At 37.1% G+C, this 12208-nt stretch overlaps 1 protein-coding gene across 2 annotated transcripts in view; it reads left to right on the top strand.

The window, feature by feature from the left end:
* OLFM3 (olfactomedin 3) overlaps positions 1–12208 on the top strand; it is a 383079-nt gene that overhangs the window by 292915 nt on the left and 77956 nt on the right. For both annotated transcript variants that reach the window (XM_006882454.1, XM_006882453.1), the window contains exon 2: positions 11434–11580. In XM_006882454.1, coding sequence (XP_006882516.1) covers positions 11434–11580 — 147 coding nt within the window. The remainder of the gene's footprint in view (positions 1–11433; positions 11581–12208) is intronic.

Raw genomic sequence — 12208 nt, 5'->3', positions numbered from 1 at the left:
TTTTAAAAATTTAGATTTAATCACTATTGATTAGTGATTTAGAGCTCATACTCTAGAGCTGAACAGTCCAACACAGAGACCAAGTGAGACTGTCAAGCACTTGCGAGGTAGCTCACCCAAACTGAGGTTATCTGCAAATTTAAAATGTGCCCTAGATTTTGTATTTTGAGTAGAAGAAGAAGAATAATAAAATAGAAAAAAGAAGATCTCATTGAGTTTTTATTTTCTTGATTATATGTTTCAGTGATGTTGTTGTTGTTGTTGTTGTTGTTATGTGCCGTCGAGTCGCTTGTGACTCATAGCGACCCTATGTACAACAGCCCTAAACTCCGCTCTGTCCTGTGCCAATCACACTGTCTCTGACACTCCCATCCCAATTATCCCAGTCACTGAATCAATCCACCTCATAGAGGGCCTTCCTCTCCTGCACTGTCCCTCCACCCTCCCAAGCATGATGTCCCTCTCCAAGGACCGGTCTCTCCTCACTGAAATTATATTTCTTTCTTTTTACTGTTTTCCAATCCTACCTCCCAGGAAATTTAAAATTATTCATTTATTCACATATATATATATGATATAACCTTGTTTTCCATTTATGAGGTGGGTAGGAGTCAGACTCAGCTGCCACCACCCTACATTGCATCTGCTCCTTTCCAAGCAAGGAATCTCCCTCCAATCATGACATCATGATTTCTCCTTATGTAGCCCAGTTTTTTAGATCATTTACTTATCATACAGATTAAAAAAGTGTAGTGAAAGGATAGAACCCCAACACATATTTTACTGATTATAAACCATGTAATATATCTTCTTATATTGTTCAAATGATTGCTTCTTGGTCTATGCACAATGTTTACATGAACACAATTAAGTGTTCCATAACTCCCATTTTTCTCAATGTTGTATATATAGTCTGTTATTGAAAGTTTTTGCATAGTCAGTATAACACAGTTAAATATCCTTCTTGTACTTTGCTTTCAGACAAATGTCATGACAATTTATCTTCCTAGTACCTAAAACAGTGTGTGGCACCCTATAGATATTTAATGAATATTTCATAAATTGAAGATCTGGTGATTATATTAATTTTGTAGTTTCTAAAACATCTGACTCTGAATGTGTCTATTTCCATACAATGCTCACAAGCTATTTATTATTATATTGTTGTTATTGCTATGTTCTGTCGAGTTGCCTGCAACTTAGGAATTATGAAATTATTCTTGGTTTGTTGCTTTATAGTATTGGGAAACAATTTTTAATAACAGTATCAATGAGGTTAGTAATAACATAAAAGTCTTATTACAGATACTACTTTAATACTTTAAATTTAGAAAAATGTAATCTTATAACAACCCTAAGAAACAAAGACTATTATTTCCACTTTACAGAAAAGTGAGACTAAATGATCTGTCCAAGGGCAAGTAATATGTACAGGGTGAACTTGAGATTTGCATCTATGGTGAGATTCATGCTCACATATTTTAGGCATGTATTCAAGAGGGACCAGTCCCTGGAGAAAGATAGTCTGCTATAAAAAGGAGAGGGTCTGTGAAAGTATAAAACCTTCAGTAAGAAAACAAAAACAAAAAAACCTTCAATAAGATGAATATTCACACTGACTGTAAAGACAGACTCCAGCATATCAGTGACAGGGAGGGTGGTGCAAACCCCAGTGAGGTTTTATTCTGTTTTGAGGATTACTATGAACTGGAGCTGATGCCTCAGAATCTATCTCCAAAGTAGACTTCTAAGCAACCTTGCTTGCTGAAAGTGAGGAAGACATGAAATGCTTGTGGCATATGATCAAGGACTGTAGTCTTCAATATGAATCGAAGCATGGAGACCAGAGGAAGCTAACAATAAGGGGTAGAAAAGCCAATTTTTAAGCTAGCACCACAATTGTCAATTTCCAATATACAGTTGGTCAAATGTTGCTTACTAAAAGTGCAAGGATTTGAAGCAATAAATGATGAAATTCTAAAACTAAAACCTTTAGTCATCAGTGTGGATTACATTTCAGTTGTAGGGGGAAAAAATCTTCATGAGAGAATTAGTAAAAATTACCGTGCGACTTCTCTGGTTGTTCTAATCCACCTGCAGCTATGTGAAAGAAACATGAGTGAACTCCTTCTTTGCAATTTACAGCTTCAGAAAACCTGCTGGAGAGTCAGGAATGAATCTTTTCAGATTGTTGTTGTTGTTATGTGTCATTGAGTCGCAAGTGACTCATAGCGAGCCTATGTACAACAGCCCTAAAGCCTGTTCTATACCTTGCTAATCTTATTGTCTCCAACACACCTATCCTCATTACCCTAGTGACGGAATCAATCCATTTCATTGAGGGTCTTCAACTCCTGTGATGTCCCTCCACCCTCCCAAGCATGACATCCCTAGCCAAGCCTTGCATCATGTCCATAGTATGTCAGACTGAGCTTCAGAATCCTTGCCTCCAAGGAGCAGCCTGGTTTCACCCTCTCCAGGACAAACTTGTTTGTTCTCCTAGCAGTCCATGGTATATTCAATACTCTTCTCTAGCACTAAAGCTCCAAGGCATCAATTGTCCTATTATGCCTAGTCATTGTACGGCCTTCTGATGCATAGCAAGTAATTGTAAAACCATGGCATGTGTTAGGAACACTTTAGTCTACAGACTGACATCGTTGTTCTTCAGTACCTTGGAGAGGTCTCTGACAGCAGACTTTCCCAATACTTCTTTTAATTTCCTGGCTGCTGTTACCAAGAGTGTTGATTGTAGAACCAAGCAAACTGAAGGTTTCAACAATCTCAATCTCTTCACCATCTATCATGATGATGCCAGTTGGCCCAGTGGTGAGTATCTAGGTTTTATTGATGTTGAACTTCAATCCATTTTGAAGGCTGCAATTCTTGACCTCTGCAGCAAGAGCTTCAGATTCTCCTCAGTTTCAGCAAGCAAGGTTGTGTCATCTGCATAACGCAGATTTCTGATGAGTCCACCTCCAATCCTGATACCACACTTCTCCTCACAGAGCCCAGCATCCTGGTTAATCTATTCTGCATATAGATTGGAAAGATAGGGAGATAGGACATATCCTTGACACACACCCTTCCCAATTTTGAACCACACAGTGTCCCCTTGCTCTGTTCTGACAACTACCTCCTAAAGTATAAGTTTTATGTAAGCACAATCAAGTGTTCTGGTATTCCCATTTTTTTCAAAGTCAGCCACAGTTTATTGTGATCGATACAGTCAAATGCCTTTGTACAGTCAATGAAACACAGACAAACATTCCTCTGGCATTCCCTGCTTTCAGCCAAGATCCATCTAACATTAGCTATAATATCCCTAGTGCCACAGCCTCTTCTAAGTCCAGCCTGCACTTCAGGCAGTTCTCTGTTGTTATATTGTCCCAGTTGTTTTTGGACGATCTTCAGCAGAATCTTGCTTGGATGTGATATCAATGATATTGTTAGAAAATTTCCACACTCTGTTGAATCACCTTTCAGATTAGACAGTAATTAATATATGCCTAACCATGAGTAGTTATGAATATAAATGTAATTTCATTTCTAAGTACTGTCTTAAAGATGAGATTTGTAATAGCACAAAAAGAATTTAACCATTGTAATTCAACTCAAGATACAATAAGTGGAGTTCTTTTGATTCATGTTATGAAAAAAATGAAGAACAGTGAAAAGATTAAAATTATAAATAATTGCATTTTATTGGGTCCATCAATATCTATGGAGGCAAAAATTATTAAATCAGACAATATTGAAATGGGTAAATATTTTGCAAAAGACTCTTTAAAAGTTGTAAAAACAAAGATGTCATTTGAGGACTGAAAATCACCTAATCCAAATGATAGTATTTTAAGTCACTTTGCATGTGTGTGTAAGCTGGATAATTAATAAGGTAAATGTTAGAAAAACTGGTGTATTTGCACTACAGTGTTGGCAAAGAACACTGAGTGAATTTTGAACTCTCAGAAGAATGATTAAATATGTTTTGGAAGAGGTAAAACCAAAATATTCCATGAAAGTGAAGATGGTAAGACCTTGTCTTAAGTACTTTCTATTTTGAGCATCCTACCTGGAGAGACCAGTCCAAGATGATGCATATTATGTTTGGGAAAATAAAAGATAATTTTTTTTAGAAAAAGAAGAAACAAAATAAACAAAATGAACTGACACAATGGCTACACTAATGAGCACAAAAGTAGCAAAATTTGATAGGCTGATGCATGACTATGGAGTTTTGTTCTGTTATACATAGATAGGGTTGTTATGAGTTAAAACTGATTACTTGCCAAATGATAAACTACCAGAAAATTGTCCATAACTGATAAATAGTATTTTTACAGTCCTTTGAATAAGAAAGAAGAGAGGGAGCGTGAGAAGTATATATGTATATGTTAATAATGTCAAGATATATGAGATATCCAGTGGTCCTTTAAAGCCCATTAATATCCATAATATAATTTTATTTTAAATGTATTTCTTTATCGATCTACATGTTTAATGCAATCCCAATGCAGACACAAAATTCATTTTTCAAGGAAATTGAAAAGGCAATTGTCAAATTCATTTAGAGGGGCAACAGACCTCAAATAAGCAAAGCCCTTCTGAAAACAAGAATGAAATGGGAGGCAAAGCACCCCCTTCTCTCAAAACTTACTATTAAGTTATAACAACCAAAACAATATGGTACTGCTAGAGTGACAGGCATACAGGCCAATAGAACAAAATTGAGAACCCCAAAATTAACCCATCCCATCCACAGTGGACTGATATTTGATAAAGAAACAAAACCTATCAAATGGGGAACTAACAACCTCTCAACAAATAGTGCTTGCAAAACTGGATTGCTACCTGAAGAACGCTGAGGCAGGATTCACATCTCACACCAGACACAAAAAATCAGCTCTAGGTGGATCAGACACCTTGGATAGAGCCCCAAAACCATAAAGATCATAAGAGAGAAAGTGAGGCCAAGCTTAGAGGGTCAGAGAGTGTAGCCTATAGGATCAAGAAGCTGAAAAGTACACTCAGAAATGCCCAACTAGGAGAGGATAAAATTGATAAATGGGTAAGGTCCCATTTTAAATCCCTTGTGTGCATCAAAAACATTTTCCAACAAAGTGAAAAGAAAACCTACTGACTGGGGAAAAAAACACTTGATAATACGATCTTGGACAAAGGAATCATAACAAAAGTTTACAAAATACTAAAGGACGTCCACAAGAAAAAGACTTGACAACCCAATTTTAAAATGGGAAAAGACATTGAAAGACTTCTGACAGAAGAAGACATTCAAATGATCAACAGAAACATGAAGAAATGCTCTAAATCAGTGATAATAAGAGAGATGAAAATCAAAACCACAATGAGATACCACTTATGCCAGTAGTTGTGGCAAAGTTTAAGATGACAGAAAACAATAAATGTTGGAGAGCATGTGGAGAAATAGGAACTAATAGATTGTTGGTGGGATTGTAAAATGATACAACCACTCTGAGGGCAATTTGGCATTTCCTCAAAAAAGCTGAACATAGAAATTCCATATTACTCCAATGATGAAATATACTCCAAAGTAATTATAACTGAGACACAAATGGAAATTTGTACACCAATGTTCATACCTGTGTTATACTAAATCACAAGAACTTGGAAACAGCCCAAATGTCTAACCATAATCAAGTGGATTGAGAAATTGGTTACATTCACCAGATAGTACTCAGGACCATTCAGGAGCAATGATTTTGAAAATTACCAGATAAGGTGGGACAGTCTAAAGGGTGTTAAGCGGAGTGAACTAACTCAGTCGCATAAGCACAAATACTGCATAATAACATTATTGTAAAAATAGAAGGATAACTAGGAAAACGTGTATTACAGTCCAAGGGGTGGGGTGGAAAGATGGGAGCAGAGGAGTGAGGATTGGCAGGGGGGAAATCACAAGGTCACACGATCTGGTGGGTGGAGATGGGGGCAAAGGAAATTGGAAAGATCTGGTGGGGATCTGCAAAGACAAGACATAGTTCAATGGTAATTGTGTGACTGACTGAAGGATAGTGTGAAGCACAGTGTGTACAAATTTTGTATGCACACAGATACGAAATGTAATTTTAGAACAAGAAAAGGAGTATATACTGTCATCTGACAAAAAACTTAAAAATGAATGTAGCAAGAGAATTTTTTTACTCCTTTTTCCCCCTTGTGACTGAGAATGTTCTTACTCTCCATAAGTCTGTTATTGAGGGGTCTATTAGACTATATTTTCACAGTACTTAATTAGCACTACCTGGTATTTTAGGTCCCATCAAATTAACTACAACTCATAGCAACCCTACGGACAATAAATCTGAACTTTTTCCTAGCCTCATAATTTCTGATATGCTCAAATCCATTGTTAATAGCCACTGTGTCAATCCACCTTCTTGAGGGTCTTCCTCTCTTTCTCTGATCTACCACCTTTACGAGCATGTTATCTTTTTCCAAGGACTGGCCCTTTCTGACAACATGATCAACATAGGTGAGATGAAGTTTCACCATCTTTGCCTCTATGGAGAACCTTGGTTGCACCATTTCCAAGACTGATTTGTTTGTTCTATTGGTAACCTAGTAGGTATTCAGCACTCTTCCCAAATGGCATAATTCAAATGTATCACTACTTATGTAATTGTTATTCATTGTCCTGCTCTCAGATGCATAGGAAACACGTGAAAATATCATCCTTAGATCAGGTACACTTTAGTCTTTAAACTAACATCCATGCTTTTTAACTCTTTAAAGAGGTTCTTTGCAGCCAGTTCTCCCAATTTCACATTCATTTAATTCCCTTTCTGCTACTTTGATGTATGTTGATAATTTCTCATCATTTAACCAAACTAAACTCAAACTGTCAATTAAAATATATGCTTCTTAAGATCTTTTCTCATTTATACATGATCACTAAGCAAAACGTTTTATCAATTTTAGCTAAATTATAAATATCTATACATGTTGTGTCTTTTACTTCCTTTCTTGTGTCTGATGATCCCTTGAACATTATTTAATGTATCTTATAGTTTAAGTGAAAATATAAATTTTTATTAAAAAAATTGCCATGGAATTAATCCTGGTTATCATTAATCCTGGGATTGTGGAAATAACACTTCTATGAACATTGGTATATAAATCTCTGTGTCTCAGTTCTAATTTCTTTGGAGTATATTCTCTGAAGATTGCACTGGAACGTAGAGAAGCCAAAGCACAAGGAAGGATGCAAGAGACTAAAGAGCTGAACAGAAGATTCCAAAAGGCAACACGGAATGATAAAGCAAAATATTACAATGAAATGTGCGAGGAGCTAGAGTCGGAAAATCAAAAGGGCCGAACTTGTTCAGCATTTCTTAAGCTCAAGGAACTGAAAAACAAATTCAAACCTCGAGTTGCTACAGTCAAGAATGCTTTGGGCAGAATATTAAATGATCCAGGAGGTATCAAAAGAAGATGAAAGGAATATACTGAGTCATTGTATAGAAAGGAATTGGCAGATGCAGAAGAATAATGAAATAACATTTGAGCAAGAGCCTATGGTGATGACAGCAGAAGTTCAAATTGCTTTGAAGGAAATAGCAAAATATAAGTCCCCCGGAATAGATGGTATATCAGTTGACATATTTCAGCTAACAGATGCTGCCCTGGACGTGCTCAAGAAGCTGTGCCAAGAAATCTGGAGAACAACTACTTGGCCAACTGACTGGAAGAGATCTATATTTGTTCCCATTCCGAAGAAGGGTGACCCAACTGAGTGTGGAAACTACAGAACAACAGCATTGATTTCACATGCAAGCAAGATTCTACTGAAGATTATTAAAAAACGACTGGAACAGTACATCAGCAGAGAGCTGCCAGAAATCCAGGCTGGGTTTAGAAGGGGACGTGGTACTAGGGATATGTAGCCGATGTTAGATGAATCTTGGCTGAAAGCAGAGAATACCAGAAGAATGTCTATCTGTGTTTGATTAATTATGCAAAGGCATTTGACTGCGTGGATCATAACAAACTGTGGCTGACTCTGAGAAGAATGGGAATCCCAGAACATTTAATCGTGCTAGTGTGAAACCTATACTTGTACCAAGAGGCAGTCGTCAGAACAGAGCAGGGCAACACTGCATGGTCCAAAATTGGGAAGGGTGTATGCCAGGGATGTGTCCTATATCCATACCTTTTCAACCTGTATGCAGAGCAGATAATCTGAGAGGCTGGGCTCTATGAGGAGAAGCGTGGCGTTAGGACTGGTGGACGATCTATCAACAATCTGCGTTATGCAGATGATAAAATTTTGCTCACTGAAACTGAGGAGGACCTCATACACTTACTGCAGAGGGTCAAGAACTGCAGCCTTCAATATGGACTGAGGCTTAATGTCAAGAAGACAAAGATTCTCACCACTGGACCAATTGGTAGCATCAGGATGGATGGCGAAGAGATTGAGATTGTTCACAGCTTCAGTTTGCTTGGCTCCACAGTCAACACTCTTGGCACCAGCAGCCAGGAAATCAAAAAACATATTGCGATGGGAAAATCTGCTGTTAGGGACCTCTCTAAAGTACTCAAGAACAACCTTGTCTCTTTGGAGACGAAGGTGCGCCTGATACAGGCCATGGTCTTTGCAATCACTTGTTATGCATCAGAGAGCTGCACAATGACTAGGGAGGACAGAAGGAGAATTGACACTTTGAGCTGTGGTGCTGGAGAAGAGTATTTATTGAATGTACCATGGACTGCCAAGAAAACAAGCAGATTCATCCAGGAGAGGGTTAAACCAGGCTACTCCTTGGAGGCAAAGATTCTGGGGCTTCGTCTGACATACTTTGGACGTGTTGCAAGGAGAGATAGGTCTTTGGAGAGGGACCTCATGCTGGGTAGAGTAGAGGGATAGCACAGAAGGGGAAGACCCTCTATGAGGTGGATTGATTCAGTGACTGAGGTAATCAGGATGGGTGTGTCAGAGGCAATGCAATTGGCACAGGATAGAGCAGGGTTTAGGGCTGTTGTACATAGGGTCGCTATGAGTCCCAAACGACTCGATGGCACATAACAACAACAACAACATATTCTCTGCAGTGGAATATGGCAAGAGAACTGATGTAGGGTTTCCAAGAGTACAATTTTTACAGGTAGACTGCATGATCTTTCTCTTGTGGAGTGGTTGGTGGGTTTGAACAGTACGCTACCCCACCAGAACTCTGCCAATTTCTATTCATAGTGACCTTATGTAAGGAAATAACTCTTTACTAAAGGCAAATGCCCATCTTTCTCCTGTGGAGTGGCTGGTGGATTCAGATGCCCACCCTTTGGTTTGCAGCTTGACATGTCATCTGCTGTACCACCAGAATCCAAAGCAGCATTCCATTGTACAAAACTAGAGGACTTACCTTCTTATACTCTCTTTGACTAGAAGGATTACCATAATAAAATTTTATACGGATGTATGCATATACCTCTGATTTTTCTTTTTTTATTATTATTTTTAATTTTAATAGACATTTACAGAGGTTTTGGATTTCCATTCATTCATTGCCGCACTTTTCTCCCTGCCCAACCCTCACCAGCTCACATCCCCCTCCAAAGAGAAAAAGAAAAAAAAATTCCTTCATTAGCATATAATTCCCATGTCCCTTCCCCCCATGACTTTTCTTTTGAAAGATAGATTTTTTTTAAATGTAACCAGCAGTTTAAATAAGAAAATGAAGTTAAATCCAGGACTAAAAATAAACCAGGGGAATTTTTATCTTAAAAAAACATTAAAGATGATGTTATGAATTGGTTGCCATAAAAGAACCACAGTCTGCCTTCTGAATATTGATTGGAGTGAAATTGAATTCCTTTTAAGATCACCAAAATAGCAACTATAAATTACATTCCAAGAAATTGATCAGCTGAATGAGATCATTTAATACCTCTATTACAGGTCAGCTTACCAGAGAAATAAATTCCGAAATTCAGATTAATATATTAGAACTTCAGGAGACTTAGTGAGGAGTGGACTTAGCAATACCCATAATGAGAATATGAAAGAAGAGTAAGACCGATGAAAAGAAAGATTTGTTCTCATGTGGTAGAACTATAATAAAGGCTTCATCCAATGTCATTGGGAGCTCTGGAGCTGGTGGCTCTGTTCAGTTTCCTGAGTAAGGGCAAGAGATTTATTCTTTATTGACAAAGCAGTGGATATGGACTGCCCTGGAAAAGAGTCTGATCTTCAAAGCAGCTGCATTTTTAAACAAATCTCCAAAAGGAGTTTCGACTGAATCCTAGGCTGTAGATCCTCCCAGAAGCTGAAGGAATGAAGGTTTCTCTTGGCAGCATACTATGGCATCCACAAAGGCTTCTGTTTATACAATGAAAACTATATGTGCCAAGTTCAGTACTTTCTCAAAGAATACTAAACATATCTGCAAAAAATTTTAAATGCTTGATGTGACAGGTAAGAATTAACTAATATGTCTAGTATCTGAATAATTGTTCTACTATTCGAGCTAATTGTTTAAGTAAGAGACATATGAAAGACAATCAGATAATACACATTAAAGGCCTAATGAAGGATACAGACAATTTTTCCAGAAATTTTTTTGGAGAAATTGGCAAAGTCTGAGTAATTTGAAAGATTATAAAGGAGGTTTTCCAAGCAAGAAAAACAGAATGAGCACTCTACAATCATGAATCAATGTGGTCTGTTTGAAAAATACACACACAGCAACCAATTTTCTTGGAAAGAAGGTCAATATAGAAAAGTACAGGAGATAAGATTAACAACAGAAATAGAAGGCCAGTTGCACTGGAATTTCAATGACATTTTGAACAAAGGTTTTAGGGAGGTGGTGTGACTTGTGCACAGTGGTGATTTGGGAAGATCAGTTTGGCAGGTTAGGCCAAAACACTCTTATTAGTTCTCTTGGAATCCACTTACTTTGCAAAACAACAACGATATCATTTTTTTTTTTTTATTTTCCCTCAATACATGGGAAGCACAGGCCTATGCCTTGGCATAACGTATATAAATAGTAATGAGAAAAATAACTACTACTGATTATCATTTACTGTTGAAAACAATTTCTGTACAAAAACTCGTCATAAGTGATTAAGCAACTAAATGGTTCTTGTAAACTTGCATTAAAATGGCAAAATAGGATTAAAAATTTTAGCACTTTGTGATGATCCAATAAACAGTTAATAATATGAGTCCAGAAATATGAAATAAAAATATTTTCCATCTGTACAGTGATACAGAATAGTGAATGAAACTGTGCTGCCTATGTAAGTTAACCTCTTTTTATTCTAAGAAATGAAAACACATACTGTAGGTATCAAAAAAGATACTATGCTTCAAATTCTACACATTGACGTTCTCTGCATCCTGTAACTAGAGTTTATGGTTTGTTTGTTCACCATTGTTTTTCACAGACTCAGATTAGCCCCAAAGAAGGGTGGCAAGTCTACAGTTCAGCCCAAGATCCTGATGGGCGATGCATTTGCACTGTGGTTGCACCAGAACAGAACCTTTGTTCTCGAGATGCCAAAAGCCGGCAGCTTCGGCAGCTTCTGGAAAAGGTAGGATTTCTTCTGGTTCCTGTGTGTAGTCCTTTTAACATTTATCATTCTATAAAGAAAATTCTGTAAAGAAGATATGATTGCTTCTGATTTTTTTTAATTTAATTTTATTTTTTGTGTATGTGTACCGTCAAATCGGATCTGAGTGCTACAGGAGGAGATTGCCCCTCCTTCTCCAGCAAAGCATCTGGTGGATTCAAACTGCATACCTCTGAGCTTGCAGTACAGCTTCTTGCCACTAGGCCACCAGAGCTCCCTTGCTTCTGATTATTTTTGTCCTTTAAATTTTGATGAAAGTTTTACAAATCATTTTAGTTTTTTGTACAATCATTCATAGACATTTCATTTTATAACATAAATTAACATTTATTAATACAGTTAATTAATTACAATGTCTAATCAACTGATTTTTGTTCCTATTTCAAATAAGCTAGTTCATGTTGCTTCAAAAGAGTATGTAACAATTTTACCTATGTTAATATATTTGTATGATTGTTCATTATTCTTAACTATTCCTTCTTAAGATTCACTTTCTAACATGTCTAAATGTCCGTTCTCCAAAGGAAGGTAAAAATAAAGCAAGAAGTCTTACCCTCATGACAGAAATTCATCTTCAACTCTGAGTCAC

The sequence above is a fragment of the Elephantulus edwardii genome, unplaced genomic scaffold, assembly GCF_000299155.1.
Source record: "Elephantulus edwardii isolate Elephantulus edwardi_28Jun2011 unplaced genomic scaffold, EleEdw1.0 scaffold00020, whole genome shotgun sequence".
Lineage (NCBI taxonomy): Eukaryota > Metazoa > Chordata > Mammalia > Macroscelidea > Macroscelididae > Elephantulus > Elephantulus edwardii.
The sequence above is the reverse complement of the archived record's forward strand: the minus strand, read 5'-3'. Positions and strand labels throughout refer to the sequence as shown.